The sequence below is a fragment of the Ictidomys tridecemlineatus genome, chromosome 10, assembly GCF_052094955.1.
Source record: "Ictidomys tridecemlineatus isolate mIctTri1 chromosome 10, mIctTri1.hap1, whole genome shotgun sequence".
NCBI classification, from domain to species: domain Eukaryota; kingdom Metazoa; phylum Chordata; class Mammalia; order Rodentia; family Sciuridae; genus Ictidomys; species Ictidomys tridecemlineatus.
In genome coordinates, this window is record NC_135486.1 from 112,494,926 (window position 1) to 112,514,493 (window position 19,568).

At 37.8% G+C, this 19,568-nt stretch overlaps 2 protein-coding genes and 1 long non-coding RNA gene across 3 annotated transcripts in view; 1 reads left to right on the forward strand and 2 right to left on the reverse strand.

The window, feature by feature from the left end:
* The window catches only part of LOC101972654 (cytochrome P450 3A9), a 28,627-nt gene extending 23,665 nt beyond the window's left edge, over positions 1-4,962 (reverse strand). Inside the window, 2 exon segments of the mRNA XM_078024777.1 lie at positions 1,503-1,596; positions 4,802-4,962. Coding sequence (XP_077880903.1) covers positions 1,503-1,596; positions 4,802-4,872 — 165 coding nt within the window. The 5' untranslated portion in view covers positions 4,873-4,962.
* LOC144367625 (cytochrome P450 3A11-like) overlaps positions 1-19,568 on the forward strand; it is a 492,905-nt gene that overhangs the window by 440,638 nt on the left and 32,699 nt on the right. The window lies entirely within an intron of this gene.
* Positions 12,293-16,718, reverse strand: LOC144367660 (uncharacterized). The gene is made up of 2 exons (XR_013427187.1): positions 16,645-16,718; positions 12,293-12,740 (listed from the first exon to the last, which is right to left on the reverse strand). It is a non-coding gene; the product is annotated as an uncharacterized LOC144367660 (long non-coding RNA).

Sequence of the window (19,568 nt, forward strand, 5' to 3'; positions counted from 1 at the left end):
CTCTTCCACCAACACCCTACCTGCTTACAGTTGCCCCCAGTTAATCATTACTGAGGAAATAGTGTAGATTAAGGCTTTCACAATTAAATCACTTTATTTCTGAACTTTCTTTCATTGCCTCACACATGAGCTTCTGAGGGATACCACAAGCACAACAGTGATTTTTATGCATGTTGTGGAGTGAGAAAGAGTAAGTAAGGATTGTCAAAATGGAGTCACCTTCCATTTTTCCAGCTCAAAGTGGAAAAGATGGAGAGATGCCTTAAGTACTTTCTCTAAGTTTTTTCTTCTAACACTTTAAAAGTAATCTTCCTATTGCTATGTTTCAGGGATGATGTTTTCATGATGCACAGGGAGACCCTCAATTATGTAGATCTTACATTCTGTCTAGTATACTGTTGATCTGGAAAGCGTGAATAGGAAATAATGCATTTTCAGCAGGAATAGCAGAATGGAATTCTCAGAGGCTCAGGGGGTCTATAATTCTCAGGGGGATCTATAATTCTGCTCAAAATTATAGAATTAGAGTATGATAAATAAGCCTCAGTGTTCGGAAGAGATAATCTGAGCAGAGTGTAGCCTATTTTTCTGGCTTTGGTTTTGAGTTCATGAATAACTGTCAGTAGTCAGGCCCTGAGTCAGATATCTAAATGGGTTAATGACAAAAGCTTGTTGAAAATTCACATTTCTTGTGGAACATTTTACATTCTATTCAGTTAACTTAAGTTTTAATTTTTTTAAATCATGTGATTGCTGCTCATTTTATATGTTCTACTGCCTTTGTTAAAAAACAATACACATCTTTAATTATGTAAATCCATAGACAAGGGCTACCTTATCCCATTCATACTTATTCGTTGCTAATACTCACTGCTAGGGTGGTATCTTTGAATGATAAGAAGAAATGCAGAATGCTGTTGTTTCATCTGGTAAATCCTCCAAATATGTCACAAGAAGTAAAACTTGGGTGAAGCCAGGTAAATAACCACAGGGTATTTGCACATTCAAAAATTAAGTATGTGCAAATTATCAACTTATGAATGCTTGGGGTACTTCAGAAACTGTAGTTTCAAAGACATTAATGAGTATTTTTTATTTACAAAGGGACTCATGAGATCTTGCAAAGAATAGGAGTGTTTGAAGGTGTTTACTATGCCCTCTTTTACAGACTTCTTGCTCAAATACTAAGAACAATATAATCTTCCTGGAAATGTGCACCCAGCAAGTTAAACATCTTTTTTTATGATGAATTCAAAGTCTGAACAACATCATGAAGATCAAATGCAGATGTACCTGAGATCCAAGCTGTTCCACTGAGGCTCTTGAAGAGTTGACATCAGAGCTCCAGGGAAAACCTGGCCATGCTCCAGAAGGTGCCTGAACATGGTTTCTCAAAGAATAAAAACTACTAAATTTCTCTTGAAGATGAACATTTTTACTGATGGCACTAAACTGGCATTTGTACTCAGGAGAAAAAATAGAGGGAGCTCAAGCACACTCACCTTGCGGTAGTACAGAAGAGTTCCAAATAAAGGCAGAGGTGTTGGCCCAGGTATTCCCAGCTTCTTAAATAGCCCATGAGAATAGGTTCCATATCTATAAAGTGAAATAGAAAGCCAGGTCACCCTGATTGTCATTCTATAGATAAGGGCCTGACCAGTCTCTGACTCAGAAACTGGACATGCAGTGAGATAGGTAACATGTAGGTGATACATAACAAGAAAAACTCCAAGGGCGCATTCTGTTTTCCAACACCACTTAGAGCTAACTTCCTGCCACAAGAGGCACAATGATTAGGTAGAAGAACTTGAGTCTTCAGGGCCCCAATAATTGTGTTTGTTCTTAATAAACATTCCCAGCCTTGAATGTGCCTTAAAAGTTCAGGCTGGCATTCTGCCAGGGCATCACAGTTGCTATGTGTACTTGGTATGTTAACCTTTCCTTAACGTAGGATTCCTAGTAAAAAAGGGCCAATGCTTTTACATGACTTTCATTATGAGATTTTGGGTAACCAAATTCATTCAAGCACAGAGTGTCCACTGAGAACCTATGGTAACATTGTTTCTTGCAATTTGGACATAAACCTTTCATACTTTTCCTTTTTTCTATGCCATGTCTCTGGTTCAGCATTCAGCCTTTCTTTAAATTTAACTTCACATGGATACTTGGAAGCAGTCATAGTATTCTTATTTCTGTTGAATGACAAATGTGACATTTAAGAAAACTGGGACTTCCATTGGCTTCATACCAATGTGAGCCATGTTGAGTGTCACCCAAATTCATTGTCAGACAATCTAAGTGACTTGAGCAAGAAGGAAGGCTGAGTTCCTGTTGGGGTTTAAGTGTGCAGAGTTTAGCTCCCTCAGGCCTGACTTTTTGCAAGGGCTGTAGCTGTGATTAAGGTCAGCTGAGGCAAGCCATCAGCTAGGAGGAGAAAACGTTCTCTTCCCTTTATCGCAGATTCACAAGTCCTGCATGGTCTGGCCAAGAGGAAGAAGCTTTCTGCATACCGGACCTGGGAACAGTACATTCGGGGATTAGATAATGTCTACAAACAACTTTGGGAGGGTACTTATCAAATAAACAGGAACAATCTGAATTTAGCTCTGTGTACCCGCTGAGACATGATATTTGGGCAATGTAGATGAAATGTTATTGAAGCATTGCTTGCTTTGTTAGAAAAAGAATATAAAAGGGAGGGGAGGGGGGATAGTAGAGGATAGGAAAGGCAGCAGAATACAACATACATGAGTATATCAATATGTAAATCAATGGAAGTGTAACTGATGTGATTCTGCAAGCTGTATATGGGGTGAAATGGAAGTTCATAACCCACTTGAATCAAAATGTGAAATATGATATATCAAGAACAATTTAATGTTTTGAACAACCAACAATAAAAAAGAATTAAAAAAAGAATATAAAAGGAACTTGCAAATAAACCTCAGCATGCAGTTGCAATCGCTGCCTTGGCTCTGCATCCCCTGTGTCCCGGTGATTTCGCGACCCTTACCCAGGGACCCGAATGCACTAGACGTTCACAAGTTCCCTTATACTCTTAGTGCTTCTATGAGGAATAAATGACTGAGGAATCATCTCCAGGCCATTCCTCCTCTCATTGAGTCTGATCTTCCAACTGGTGATGCTCAGATGGCAGCACAGAGTCAGGCATGTTCATGTTTACCAAGGCAGTCAATCACAAAACAGTTTTGTTTATTGCCTCTACACATCAACTCTCCTTGTATGAAAACCCACAAAGACTGGTGCTTCCTTGGGCTGGCCAACCTGCAACACAGATGTGTCATGTTAAAAGCCCCATGCCTGAGGTTTCTGGATCCTAAAATCTTCACCCCTATCAGCATTGATAATAGATGAAAGGAAAATGGTGAACAAGAGATTCCTGGCAGCTACTTCAATCACGAAAAAACCAGTCTTGCAAAGATTGCCCCATAGTAGCACAGAAAATAAAAGTCTGGCATGTTTAAATAGCTCAAAATGACCAGCAATTCCTTTTAGATACATGGAAGGTGACCTTCCAAAATTCAGTTACAGTCCTGGCGACAGAGCAGACAATATGCAACATAAAATAAGAACCCATAATGTGTTCCAGACAGTTGAATAAGTACTTGCTGCTTCTTTGGAGGAGAATGTTTAAGGCAGTATAGTTTTCACATACTCTTTACAAATTCTGTCATTACATGCAGTAAAATTAAACTACATTGATTCACTAGAAAATCTCTGCAGAGAGAAGATTATGTTGCCACAACACCCTGAATTAGTACTTTTTCTTTCAGAGAATAAAAGCCAGATCTATATTTTTATTTTCATGCTATTTTGATTCCTTACTTTTAAGAATGAAATTGAGACAAATGTCAGATGTGACCTGTGTGGAATCTCTCCTACCCACACTCAAAATAACCTCTTTCCCTCTGCTTCATGATGTCAGGATCCCATTAGTAAAAGCAATTTCCCTACTAGATGATATTCATTCATGAGTTCATGTTGGAGTGTAGAGAAAAAAAAGTAAACCCAAATTGGCTTTGTGATTTTGTTCAGGCTGCTAAAAGATTTCATATTGAGGGGAAATAAGTCTCTTTATGAGGCTAATATCTCAGAGAGAGCAAAAATAATACAAAAGGAAACAATAAAACTTCTTAAAATTTCTGTCAGTTATTCTCTGCTCTAGACACTTATCATTTAGAAGGAAACAGTTCTGTGAATTTCAGGGTGAAATAATTGAATTTTATAAGGGAGGGAAGTGCCAGGATAAAAAGAGGGAATTATGCAGTCAACCTTCCAGGGAGTCTGTGAGGAAATTGGTGTGGTGTATAGATGGTGCTGGGGGCAAGAGGGGGCAGGAGTCACCACATGAACAGGGGATAGTCCTCTTGCATGTCTTCTGCAATAGGCAGAAATCCAAAAAGATAAAGAGACAAAACCCAAGTAAACTGGTTGTCCCCAGAATTCCCTAAGTTTGAAAGGGAGTGATGTTCCCACTGAATATTATAATAGTTATTATTTAGCTGTATATGCTGAATTCTGGTTTCTTCCTCTAGATGAAAATACAGAACCAATCAGATAAACCCAGAAACAAATCTCAACACCAGTTGCCCTATCCACAGGAATATTGAGGGCAGGGAGCTCAAGTGGTCTGCTTAAGCTCAATAGGAACTTTTTAAGTGTTTATAGAAATTTCATTTCCATCATCTCTTTTGATCTTCAAATAGAAAAGGGAAAGAGGAACATGATTATGTCCCCACCTCCAGGGTTACAGAGGAGAGAATACTGGACAACTACTCACAGATATAGGAGCATCAGGAAGATAGCCAGGAGGATCCAGGTCTCTATGGAAAAATTGGGGATCAGGTCCATCACCACTTTTCTTCAGCAGTTCTGTCTTCTGAATTGTTTTTTTTTTTTTTTGCTATGTGGGCATTTTTTTTTTTTGCCAAAATGTGTCAAGCTGTAATTCAGTGAAGCCAATTTATGTGCTAGGAAAGGAGGTGTGGCCAGGCATGTAGCCAGTGGAAAGGGCATCTATGCATCTCCTGGAATTTGAGGGGTCAGGTGACCTCTTTGCAGTTGGCAAAGAATCATGCACTCTCCTCATTTGATCTTTTAAACCATTGACTTAAACAAACTTCCTTTGGTAATTTCATTAACTTTGAGGCCAGCAGCTGTCCAATGGGTAACTAAAAGCAGAATAAATCTCGGCATTCTGCCTTTAATAGGTATCCTTTACTAACCTAATATTTGTGACTACACAGCTTTTCACAAGACATGTTAATTATTTAAGGCGTGCTTATCTAAAAACCAGCAAAATAAGAATTTTTAGCCCCAAATATATCTAATCTGATACCACCTTGAAGATTGAAGCAAGATTGAAGCAACATTTGATTGTCACCTTTTGGGGGATTTTTTTGTTTAGTTTTGTCTTGTTTTGTTTGTTTTGGTGCTGAGGATCATACCCAGAGCCTTGTGCATGCAAGGAAAGCACTCTACCAACTGAACTATAGCCCCAGTCCTGATTGTCAGCTTTTAAAGTAGCTTTTTTTCAGAGCCCCATAGTTGTGCCTAGAATTTCTTATTCATTTTTCAATTTTTTCCAGGAATGGCAGAGCCTTGTAGACAGATCACTATGAAGAGACTGTTCCCTCAACAAAAGGAATCATATCATGACATCTACATTGCCTCTTCTAGGATTCCAGGTCTGGTAGATGAACATCCTGAGCAGTAAAAATTTACCCCTTTCAAGTGATTAGGACTTCTCAGGAGCCACCTCACAGTGCTAGAACTGAGATAGTGATCTATGAGACTACAGTTTGTGCAAGATTGCTTAATAATGCATATTTCTTCCCCACTGCCCTAATTCTTATTCTATTAAAGCCTTCAGGTCAAGTCAGCACCCTGAAGACATGCCTAAAATATGTCTTCCTGGGGTGGCTAAACAGATTAAAGTACTTTACTTGCTTTTTACAATTACCCTTTGCGTTTGATTTTGGGGGTGAGTGGCCAGACCTAGATTTTATATCTGGCCTGGAACTTCTGTAGTATGCTTAGTTCATATTTGGTGGAAAAATTAATACATCACTGTGTAATCAATAATTTCAAACGTTATATTATATTATGAGAACTCAAGCAAAGCCATTAGCACTTAATCGCCTTATGCGTTCATGGCACCATAGCTGCTGACATGATAATACATGAGACCTTCATCAAAACAAGCTACATCCGTAAATATTTGGCTATATATTTATACATAAATATTTGCACCTAGAATGTTTTTGTGCCTAACAAAAGACTTCAGCTTACCCTTCAAAACCCAGGTCCCACAGCACCTATTTTGGTATAGTCTTTCCTAATTTATCTTGAGCAGTAGGACAACTTATTCCTTGCTGTGATCTCCAAGACTCTGGAAGCTGGGGAAGGAGGATTGCAAGTTTAAAACCAGCCTCAGAAATTCATTGAGCCCTATGCCACTTAGATAGACCCTCTCTCAAAATAAAATAAATAAAATAAAATAAAATGAATCAGACAGTATTACTTTATGTGCATATATAATTACACAATCCAGGTAACTCTACATCATATACAACCAAGAGATCCATTCTACTATACTTCCTACTCATAAACCCCCTTTGTTCCCTTCACACACTTCTACTTAATCCAAAGTAGTTCTATTCTTTTCTATACCTTTCTCTATTGTGAATTAGCATCCAGATATCAGAGAAAATATCTGAAATTTGGTTTGGGGGGATTGTCTTTTTTGCTTAACATAATATTGCTGGTAAAAAAATTTACTGGTAAATCCATTTACCAGTAAATGCCATTTTATTCTTCTTTAAGGCTGAGTCATATTTCATTGTGTGTGTGTGTGTGTGTGTATTTTTTTTTCTTTATATATTCATGTGTTGAAAGACACCTGCATTTGTTCCATAGTTTAAGTATAAAGGTCTGCTCTAAGTACGTGGTTATATAGACACTCAGCCCCAGATACCATGCTGATTTGAGAGGGGCACACATGAACATGCAATTGTAGGATTCCAAATAAAGTAATCATAAAGGTATGAGAAAAAACATTCTTAGCAAGTTTAAAGGTGGAGCTTCTTTCTTGGCATGGGACAGTCCATTCTCTTGTGCATCGTCAGCCCACATAATATCTCTTTACAGAAGCCTGTTATTACTTTTACTGGCAAATAAATTGCTCATGGTGTTGGCTTTTGTTTTATATTCAAAACTCACAGGTCATAATATTAAGTATGCAAAAAGAAAAAAAGAATGAAATGAAAGAAAAAAAGAAAGTTGATTTTTTAAACTCAGCTCTCAAATGCTCTTTCTTTTAAGTAGGGACTATTTTCATCTTGCCAACTTTGGGAGGCAGAAGTATCTAAGCTTTGTGGCGGGGAGAGGGAATAGCCAAGTACTCTGGGTTTTGTGTTTGGAGTGGTGTGAAGACTGTCAGGTCCAGGAACACATCCTCTTGGACTGAAGGAGGAATGTTCCTCACACCATAGTCACTGCAGGTTGAATGAGATGTATGCCCACTGTGTTCAGGACCTGTGTCAAGCATTACACATGAACTATCCAGAAACTTGGCTTTCATGAATTTTAACCTTTGTTGGGGGAATGAAACACTAAACAGCAAGATAAAACAGACCCAGATATATAGATTTTAAATTATAAATTTGGATGAGTTCTGTGAAGTTAAAGAATACTTTACTGAAACTTGTAGCAGAATTTGACTCACTCATTCTTTCCTTTTTTAAACTCAATCATTTTTCAAAAAATATAAAAACAGCAGAATCAACAAAACTAAATAAAAAGGAAGTGTGAGCTGTTGGGTGTGCCTAGACTTGTTTCCTCATGTAGGTGATGGGTATTGCCTAGAATTGACCTAAGATGTCCACGGGTCTTATTATCTGAATCACAGGACTTGCTCAGGACTTCCTGGCTCTCTCAGGATTGATATAAAACACACCTTTTCCTCATTATTCTACTTATCTTATATATTAAAGTCCATAAGTTCCTGCAGTTCAGTCAGGAACCAAGAGATCCTATGATCATGATGCACAAAGGTGGGATAGCCAGGATCTCAAAAAAGACACACCTGCCGTGGAAGCTCTGAGCCCTAAAGTCTAGAGAGGATTCTCAACTGGGAGTGCAGAGAGAGAAATGTACACCACACCCCCACACACCCCTTACCTCAAGAAAAATAGCTAGTGTTTATTTTTTAACTCTTTAAATTTTTATTTGTGGTTTTTCGATATATATGAAAGAAGATTGTATTTTGACATTATACATACATGGAGTATAACTTATTCAAATTAGGATGCCATTTTTGTGGTTGTAAGTTATGTGGAATTTTACTGGTCATGTATTCATATATGAACATAGGAAAGTGACGTCCAATTCCTTCTACTATTTTTTCTAATATTTTGTTGTTGTTGTTGTTGTAAGGACTTCTCCTTCATTAACTGGCACAACCCATCCAACAATTCTATGAGATATGTATGGCTATAATTATCATTTTATGAAAGAGCAACTAAGCCCCAGAAATTTTAACTCACCATATACAGTTACATAGCTAATTACTACCATCAAAAAGCAGGGCCCTGGAGCAAAATCTTGTAATTCCATTTTTCATTGAAAGTTCAAGAGACCTTCTAAAAATCCTGGTTGATGTTTCAACTTCACATGGGTTACATATTTTTTTCCACATCTTCCAGAACACTCCCAACACAGTTACAAAATGCTGCAGAACTGCTTGTAAACACAAATCCACAGATGACCTTTTTTTTATTTATTACTAAATGTGAAGTCACTGAATTCTATGAGTCAGCAGACAGTCAGAGGTAAAAGGAGTTCAGCCATTTTGCAATCAGAATCATTTCAATAGTCAGGAAAACAAGAAGGAAAAGAGGTCAAAACCAATAAATCAAAGAGAACTGAGAGAATTAATCAGTGAGGACAGAATGTGCATCATGGGGTTATGTTGAAAACGCCTGAAAAGCCTGCACAATGCCCCTCTATGTGGGCCAGTGACTTTCTAACTTGCCTGGTTAAACTACAGGCTGGCCTTATCCAGGTAATCACCTGCTCACCACCATGCAGATACCTGTAAAATGGATCTTTTAACATTTCTTACTGATTTTGTTGCCCAGTCCTTTTGATTTTGAAAGAGAGTCTTGCTAAGTTGCTTAGGACCTCACTATGATACAGATTAAAACTGATAATCCACTGGCTTATGTAAGCTCTTCTTTTCAACAATTTCATCAAGAGTTTTGGATTTACCATAAAGCAGTTATTCCATAAGGAATATTCCATATTCCCTCAAGGTTAAGCCATTGTAGAATGAGCTCACTTATCTATTAAGCTACAATTACAAAAACTAAAAGGGGGATATAGGACTATGACTCCCCAATATAACCTCAATAATGCTCTATTTGTTTTAAATTTTCTAAATTATGACTCAGAAGGTCACACTGCACTGAGTGACACATCTCTTTCACAGCAACAGGCCCTTTAGGACTTACAGACTGATAAATGGAAAGGACAAGACCCAGTGATTATGTGGGGCAGAGGTCACGCTTGTATTTTTCCAGAATGTGCTTTTTGTCCTATTTGGGTACCTGAACACACCATCAGGCATGGAGGACTTAGAACCTAGATTCAAATGACTGAAGATAGACCCAGAGAAGCCTTCACTCAAAAGTTAGAAAACATGATATTGTGTCCATCTACAGCTAAAAACAATTTTAAAAGATACTTGAAAGAAGAAAAGAAGAGGGACCCTGAGAAACCAAACAAGGAAGGTAATCATGGAAGGACCTGAAGAAATTGACAATATGGGCTACAGGAATGATTTGACAGCAAGGAAAAGCTAAAACTCCAATGGTGATGCTTGCTGCAGTAACAGCTCTATTGAGCTGTTGGGTAAAAGAGAATCAGAGAGAAACTTATTGTACATATTTTCCAGATCCACCTTTAGTACACCCAGCTGTGTGGACTGGAGAATCCATCCCAGCATTTACTAATGACTCACATATGATTGGAGGACTTACAGATACTCATATTACTCTCAATGATGTGACTGGATTTAATTATTCTGGCTATGTTGTGTTGGTTCCATGATAAACATGCTTGTTGTCTAAAAGTGTTATTTGAGGGAAAGACAGAATTAGGAGACTTAGACCAACTAATTGTATTGTTAATGGAGACTTAAAACCTTATATTAGATGAGTTATTAAAATGGGACTTTTCCATAACAAAACAGTAATCTCACCAGAACGTCCATGAATAATATCTCATTGTCCTAACTGTTCTGCAATAGAAATTGGCAGTTTTCCTAAGTGGATAGATTATATAAATACTTTTCCACTACAACATAAAGTGTCAAAAAATGGTGGCTATATTTTGTACTGGTCTCCTAAAATTGATAAAATGCAGTTATGCAAGAGTACTGCCAACTCCTGGAGGATTTGTTAGCAACATCTTGACTTTCCGCAAAGATGGCATTCAGAAAGATGTTTGGTACTTAATTTCTGCCTCAGAATTCTTACATTTTACTGACAAGCCTTTACCAGACTTTGTAGGCAAGAACTGTAAGGAAGATTCTTGTTATGGCTTATGAGCATGTGTTCAATCTCCTTTATGTCTTAATTACTGGAATGTAAAAATTAAATGGAAAGATTATAGATATCTTGTAACATGTAGTAATTGTAATTTAACTAACTGTATCACCAGATATATTAGAGGAAAAGGAATACTCCATTAGCCTTCTTTTGTCTTATTACCAGCTAATATTTCAGAGCCATGGTACACTGAAGCTGGTTTTCAAGTCTTAAAACAAATACATGCCCAGCTAGTGAGATCTAAATGTGCTCATAATAGTGGGAGTTGTTGCTTTGGTTTCTTTTATTGCTTCAATGGTCACAGCTTCAGTGGCCATATCTCAAAATATTCAACATGCAAATTTTCTTAATAATATGGCTCAGAATACTTCCAAGGCTCTTCATAATCAAATAAATATTGATGAAAGATTGATACTAAGCTAAATGCTTTAGAGGCTACTGTCATAAATATTAGTAATGAAGTTTCAGATTTGAAATTTAAGGAAAGACTCAAATGTCATGCTAACCAAATACAATGCTTCCCAATGAGATTGGAAGAAGGTTAAAAACCATTTGTTGGGTATTTGTCAAAAGAATAATAAGAGCTTGGATCTTTTGGAGCTTCACCATTATATTCAAGATGTAAAAAAAAGTAAAATTGATTTTTAGGATCCTACTTTTTAGCTGATCAAATAACCCTGGAAACATTCTTAAACATTCTGTATGTTAAATTCTTATGTTGTTCTCTTTGCTACTAATTCTCTCTACTAAAAGATCCTACTTTTTAGCTGACCAAAAAACCCTGGAAACATTCTTAAACATTCTGCATGTTATATTTTTGTGTTGTTCTCTTTGCTAGTAATTCTCTCTACTAATTCTCTATTGCAATAGTTTGATGGTGAGCCTTTAAAATAAGAATTCAGGGATTCAAAAAAGTGAACCATCGCCTCCTTTTTCAAATAAATAAGCTGGAATATGAGGGAGCTGTTGGGCTGAATTACTGGCATTCTCCTTTTTGTAATTGGAAGAGATTCTGTCGGTTACTTTTGTAGGGACCTAGATATTGCCTGAATCCTTGAAGTAGCCGAATGTGTCTTCATGTGTAGGTGTTTCTTCCCACAGCCCCAGCGGTTGAATTTCTCACCTGTAACCCTGCCCCTCTTGACCTTTTTTGGATGAAACTTTTTAAAGAATTAGGTTCCCCCGCAACAAAAGCTCACTTCTGAACATACTAGCTCTCTCTCTTGCCAGCCTCTGGTGACTTTCCTCATTCTCCCATTTGGGGAGCTTGAGGCCAAGAGCAGGGGAGCCATCCTGAAGCTTGATTCAAAGGTAAAGTGTGTTTCTGTGTTTTATTTGGTATCCCAGGAAATTCCCACGAGTGACCTTAAGTTTAGCTGCCCACACTGGTTGTGGGCAGCAGTATTTGACCAAAATTCTGTAACATAATCTAGAACACACACATGCACACACACACACACACACACACACACACAGACACACATATTAGATGCTAAGCACCTTTTCTTAAACTCAGACTCATAAAGTGAGCAACAAACACAAGCAATCTATATAAATCACACACATGCTCACTCACATAACAACCCCATATATACAGACTCACACATACACACACACACACACACACACACACACACAATATGTATACATATACACACATATACATACGCATTTTTTTTTTACTGAGAGGAGACCTAAATTTTGGTCCTTAATAAAGTCCAGAAATTTTGCAATTTAGAGTCATCATGATCATGAAGGCAGATTTTAGATTTCACTTGTTTTGAAAAAAGCATATTTCAATTATTTTAGCTGCTAGATCATTAGAGATAGAAAAAATTTGTTTACAATTTGTTTTCTTGGATCAAAAGTTTCTTATCACTATGAACACATTATCCCATATTTCTGGCATCACATTTGGTCTCCACTCCTTATTTCCCCAGGGACTCAGGATAAATAAAATATCATCCTGATTTCTACATCCTATGGCTTCATCCTTCAAAGTATAAGACAAATTCCTTTGCCACTTGCAGCTCCCACCTCACTGTGGTCTCTCTCTGGTTTGGTGCATGCATCTTCTCATACATGAAGTCCAGGTCCCAGTGCACTCCACTGCAAGACAAAGTTGGTTTATTACTCCCACTCTGAATCCTCTGTTTTATTTCTTTTTATTTTAACTTTTTATATATGACAGAAGAATGAATTACAATTCATAGTACACATATAAAGCACATTTTTTTCATATCTCTGGTTCTATAGAAAGTACATTTACACCTTTAAGGTCTTCATATATGTATTTAAGGTAATGATATCCATCTCATTCCACCATCTTTTTATTCCTCCATGCCCCCTCCTTAGCACTCCCACCCCTTTGTTCTATCTAGAGTTTGTCTAAATTCTCCCATGCTCCCCCCCAAGCCCCATTATCAATCACCCTCTTTATATCAGAGAAAACCTTTGACATTTGTTTTTTTGGAATTAGCTAACTTTACTGAGCATTATCTTCTCAAACTCTATACATTTACCTGAAAATGTCATGATTTTATTCTCTTTTATTGCTGACTAATATTCCATTGTTTATATATATATATCACATTTTCTTTATCCATTCACCTACTAAAAGGCGTCTATGTTGGTTCCACAGTTTGTTTATTGTAAGTTGTGCTGCTATACACTTTGATGTGGCTGAGTCACTGAAGTATGCTGTTTTTAAGTCCTTTGGGTATAGACCAAAAAGAGCAATAGCTGGGTCAAATGGTGATTCTATTCCCAGATTTCCAAGGAATCTCCATACTATTGTTCATATTGGCTGTACCAATTTACAGTCTTATAAGCAATGTATGAATGTTCCTTTTTCCCCACATCCTCACTAACACTTATTGTTGTTTGTATTCTTAATAGCTGCATTCTGAATAGAGTGAGATGAAATCTTAGAGTAGTTTTGATTTGTATTTCTTTAATTGCTAGGCATGTTGAACATTTTTATATATTTGTTAGTTGATTATAAATCATTTTCTGAGAGGTGTCTCTTCAGTTCTTTGGCCCATTTATTGGGTGAGATATTAGTTTTTTGGTCATTAGCTTTTTGAGTTCTTTATATACCCTAGAGATTAGTGCTGTATCTGATGTGTTAGGGGTAAAACGTTGCTACCAAGATGTAGACTCTCTATTCACCTCACTGATTGTTTATTTTGCTGAGAAGAAACGTTTTAGTTTGAATCCACCCCACTTATTGATTCTTGGTTTTAATTCTTGTGCTATAGGAGTGTTATTAAGGAAGTTGGGGTCTAATCTGACATGAGGGAGATTTTGGCCTTCTTTTTCTTATAATACGCATGGTGACTCTGATTTAATTCTTAGGTCTTTTATTTATTTGAGTTGAGTTTTGTGCATGGTGAGAAATAGGATTTTAATTTTATTTTGATGCATATGGATTGCCAGTTTCTCCAGCACCATTTGTGGAAAAGTTTTTTTTTCCTCCAATATTTGTTTTCATGCCTTTGTCTAATGTAAGATGACTGCTATTACGTGGGTTAGTTTTTGTGTCCTCTATTCTGTACCTTTGGTCTACCAGTCTATCTTGGTGCCAATACCATGCTGTTTTTATTACTATTGCTCTGTAGTATGGTTTAAGTTCTAATATGGTGATACCACCTTCTATACTTTTTTGCTAAAAAGAGAAGATTAGAGGAAAGATCTTATTCTAAGACATCTAAAAGCAAAAAAGAAAAAAAAAGAAAAGAGATATTAGAAAAGGGAATTTAGAGTCAATCTTAAATTTTCTTGAAGTATTGTATATATTGAAGTAATTATTCTCTATTTTCTTTGAGATAAGATTTTGCCATGTTCTCTATGTTGGGTATAGACCGAGGAGTGGGATATCTGGGACAAATGGCAGATATATCTTCTTAAATGTCTTCAGAATGACTCCTGGATTTGCGATTCTCCTGCCTCAGCCTCCAGAGTCGTTGGGACTACAGTTTGTGCCACAGTTTCGCTAGTTTTCCTTGATTAGGTATATGAAGCAAGTCTAGTTTTCTATATAATTTTCTCATGTGCATGAACTGTTTTTGAAATCCTGCCAAATTTGAATCATTCCCTCCACCTGGATGTGAAAAAATTAAAACTGAGAGAAAGTGAGTGAGTTTCCCAGGGACATTCTCAAGGACACTTCACTCATTTTTTTCCCCAGATCTTTTTCATTTTTTTCATGAATCCTTCTAGAATCATGGGGAAATTAGGAAATTAAAGGCACAAATCACCTCTTTAGTTAACCATGTTGATGTGATTAGTTTAGTTGGCTTTTTCACTACTGTGACCCTGACAAGAACAACTGGACTCACAGTTTCAGAGGTCTCAATTCATACACGACTTACTCTGTTGCTGTGGTCTGCAGTGAGGCAAAATAACATGGCAGAAGAGTGTAAATGAATAAAGAAGTTTAGGACATGGCACTAGGAATCAGACAGAAACTCCACTAATCAGGGACAAAATGTATGCCCTGAAGCCAGGCCCTCAGAGACCCACCTCTTCCACCAATATCCTACCTGCCTACAGTTGAAACCAGTTAATCCTTACTGAGGAAATAGTATAGTGAGTAGATTAAGGCTTTCACAATTTAAACAGTTTATTTCTGAACTTACTTGCATTGCCTCACACATGATCTTCTGAGGGACACCAACACCATATCAGTGATTCTCATGTATGTTGTGGAGTGAGAAAAAATAAGTGAGGATTGACAAATGGGGTCACCTTCCAGTTTTCCAGCTCAATGTGGAAGAGATGGGGAGATGTCACCCTACCCATGGGAGTCAGCAAACTTAGTACTCTAAGTTTTTGCTTCTAACACTTAAAAATAAATCTTCCTGTTGCTATGTTTCAGGGGGGATATTTTTATGATTCACAGGGAGACCCCCAATTATGTGGATCTTACAGCCTGTCTAGTATACGTCTGAAAGGAAAAACGTGAATAGGAAATAATTCCTTTTGAGCAGGAATAGCAGTATGGAATTCTCAGATGGTCATTAGGTCTCAGAATTTTAGAATTATAATAGATAAACCAGCCTCAGGGTTTGGGAGAGATAATCTGAGAAGAGTGTAGCCTTTTCTTCTGGCCTCTGGTTTTGAGCTCATGAATTTCTGTCCAGTAGTCAAGACTTGAGTCAAATAACTAACCAGGTTAGTTCCAAATGCAAGTCACAATTTCACATTTCTTTTGGAACATTCCATTCAGTTGACTTAAATTTTAGTAATTTTTAAATCACCCAATTTCTGGTCATTTGACATCACTAAATGTGCCTTCGTTGAAAAAACAATACTCATCTTGTGTTTAATTATGTCAAGTCCATAGATAGGAACTGTCTGATCTCATTCATAATTTTTTCTTTCTAAGACTTACAGACAGGGTATTATCTTTTGAGGATAATAAAAATGCAGAATGCTTTTGTTTCATCTCTCAAATCCTCTACATGTAACTTCAGTAGTAAAACGTCAGTAGTTCCTTAGAAATAATCACAAATTTAGACATTAAGAAAGTATGTATGTGCAAATTATCAAACTATGAATACATGCATTGCTCAAGAAATTGTAGTTTCAAATCTATCCATGAAAATTTTTTAAATAGCTATTCGTGAGATCTAGTTATGAATAGGAGTGTTTGAATGTGCTTAATGTCTTCTCTTTCACAGATTTTTTATCAAATATTAAATACAATATAAATTTCCGGGAAATGTGCAAAGGCAAATTAAACATCCCCTTTATGATATGTACAAGTCTGAACAACATCATGAGCATCTAATGCAGATGAACTAGAGATCTGAGCTGTTTCACTGAGGCTCTTGAAAAGTTGACAGCAGAGCCCCAGGGAAAAATCTGGCCATGCTCAGGGTGGAGCTTGCACACCGTTTCAAAAAGGATGAGAGCTGGGAACTTCCTCCAAAAGAAGTGCATTTTTATCAATGACAATAAACTGGTATTTTTTTGCCAAATAAAAAAAAGGGAACTCAACCATACTCACCTTGCAGTAGTGCAGAAACATTCCAAAGAAAGACAAAGGTGTTGGCTCAGAAATTCCCAGCTTCTCAAACAGCACATGTGAATAGGTTCCACATCTATAAAGTGAAAGACAAAGCCAGATCACTATGATTGTCATTCCATAGATAAGAGCCTGACCAGTCTCTGACTCAGAAACTGGACCAGGCAATGAGGGAGGAAACATGTAGGTGATATATAACAACAACTCCAACTCAAAGTGAGAGAAACTGGGCACATTCTCTCTTTCCCAACTCCATTTAAAAAGGCCCCCCTTACACCAAAGTCATAATGATGAGCTAAGAGAAGTTGAGATTTTATGACCCAATTATTAGGTTTATGCTCAATACACATTCCCAGACTTGAGTGCTCCTGCAAGGTGCAGACTGGCATTCTGCCAGGGCATTTTATTTGCATGTCTCTTTGGTGTATTAGCCCTTCCTTAATTTATTATTTCCCAGTCTAAAAAAGGGGGTGATATTTTGAAGTTACTTTGATAAATAAATTTTGCTTAACACAATCTATTCAATCACAGAGGACTCATTGAGAGCTTCTGGTGACATTTTTTTTCTTACAACTTTGTCATAAAACTTTGGGGCTTTTCCTTCTCTCTCTGCAATTCTCCCAGTTCAGCATCCAGCCCTTTTTGAAAATTGACTTTATATGGATCCTTGGAAGAATTAATAATATCCTTCTGTTGAATGGCAAATGTACCATTTTGAAACAATGAGACTTCCCTCTACCTCACACAAATGTGAGCCATGTTGAGTGTCATCCAAATCTGTTGTCAGACAATGTTGTTGCCTTGAGCCAGAGGGAAGGCTGAGTTCCCTATGTCCTCTGAGTGCTACAGCGAGGAATTAATGACTGAGGAATCATCTTCAGGCCATTCTCCCACTCATTGAGTCTGTTCCTCCAAGTGTGATGCTCAGATGGCAGCGCAGAGGCAGGCATGCTCATGTTCATTAAGGTGGCCAGTCACAGCACACTTTGTTTATTGCCCCCATGCATCAACTCCCTTTGTATGAAAACCCACAAAGGCTGGCGCTCCTTTGGCCTGGCTGGCTAGCAACTCAGATGTGTCATACTCACAGCCCCATGCCAGAGTGTTCTATGTCATACAACCCCTGCTCCACAATTCCAAAAGATGAGAGAAACATAGAAAAAAGAAATGGTGTACAAGAGAGTTCTAGCAGCTATTTTAACCATGAAACAGCTAATTCTGCTAAAGTGGCTTCATAGTGGCAGAGGAGAAAACTGTGGCATAGATAAATGGCCCAGCATGCTCTGTAATTCCTCTCATCTACATGGAGGGGGACCCTCCAAATTCAGGAACTGTTCTGTTGAATGAGAAGAAAATATACAATATAAAATAAGAACCCATAATGTGTTCCAGACAGTTGCAATAAGAACTTGCTGCTGCTTTTTAGAGGAGAATGTTTAAGGCAGTATAGGTTTCATATATTCTGTACAAATTCTGCCATTAAATACTCTGATAGTAAAAGCAAATGTGACTTCATTTTGTTTTGTGCCTCCATTCTATAAAACTACCATGCCAAGTAGAAGGGTCATGACTAAGTCAAGTTGTTCTATTCCTTTTGATATCAAAACCTTTAAGGACATGGAACTACCTAATGGGGCATGGTTTCTATAACTAGGGTAACAGGGCTCTGTTTCTGTAACTGGGGTGACTGAGCCAACTGTGATTGGTTAGGCTTCCTGCCACTTGACTGCACTCTTCCGCTTCTGAAACCTGGCTTGCTTGCATTGGCTGGACCTTCAAACATCCCTTTTGTGGTTTTCAGGGTTATAAGGAGCACCCTTGCAATTGTTCAGGGCTGATCTGGGGAATAGCTTTATATTCTGTTGAGTGTCCACTAGTGTGCTGCAATAAAGGCTTGATTCGATTATACACGAGTAGTCTGGAAGTCAGTTTGTGAAACCCTGGGATAAAGCTTTAACTATAACATCTGGGGGCTATAGCATTCTAGGATGCTCCTCCTGCTGGCCTGTAAGATATGGTGAGTGGACTCCTCTGGGAAAAATGCCAGATTGGATGCAGTTGCTTACACCTTTCCTGGAACAGGAGGAGATGTTGTCACTTTCTCCCTGGAGGCCTCCCAGTGGGCTCTTACCTTTGCCTGGGGCAGCATGAGTCATGACTCTGCCCCATTGGAGGACTCCCTGTGTGACCTCATCTGTCTGTATCTGGGGGCATGAGGAGACATTGTCTCTGTTCCACTGGAGGCCTTCCTGTGAGGCCTCATCTGTTCTTGGGGAAAGAATGAGATGTGGTTTCTGCCCCATTAGTTTTCTCCCTGTGTGACCTTACCGATTGTTGCTGGTCCTGCATCTGTTTTGCTGTTTGTCATTTCTCCAGCTTCTGCCTTCCTATTTGTCATTTGTCCAGTGTCTGTTTGCTGGCCATCTGTCTTGTATTTATCTGTCTCTGTGTTGTGCATGGGCCCTTTTTTTGATCTCACAACTGCTCTTCTCTCATCAGGACTCCTTCCCTTCACCATCATCATGGGACAAGGAAGCTCTATAGAGATCGTTACCTGGACCCCTTTAATTTATTTTCTTAACAATTTTCAGAACTTTTGTTTGTTGGTTTGTTTTTGTTTGTTCCCTTTGTGTTCTGTGTTAATTTCTACCTCAATTTGTTTCTAATGAGAAAAAAATGGTTAAAATGGTTTTAAGTATGCTCACTACAGCTTTCATTAAAATGTAAAGTGCTGCCAACAGGACTAAAAGAATTGTCAATAGTAAAAGCTAAAGGTAAAAAAAAAAGCATTCTGGAGATTGCCTTCACTTAGGAACTAGGCCACGTGGCCAACTGGGTAAATCATGTGAGTTCCTATAGAGGACAGATTAAAACTAAAGTGTTTTATAAAATTATTATTCCTAAAT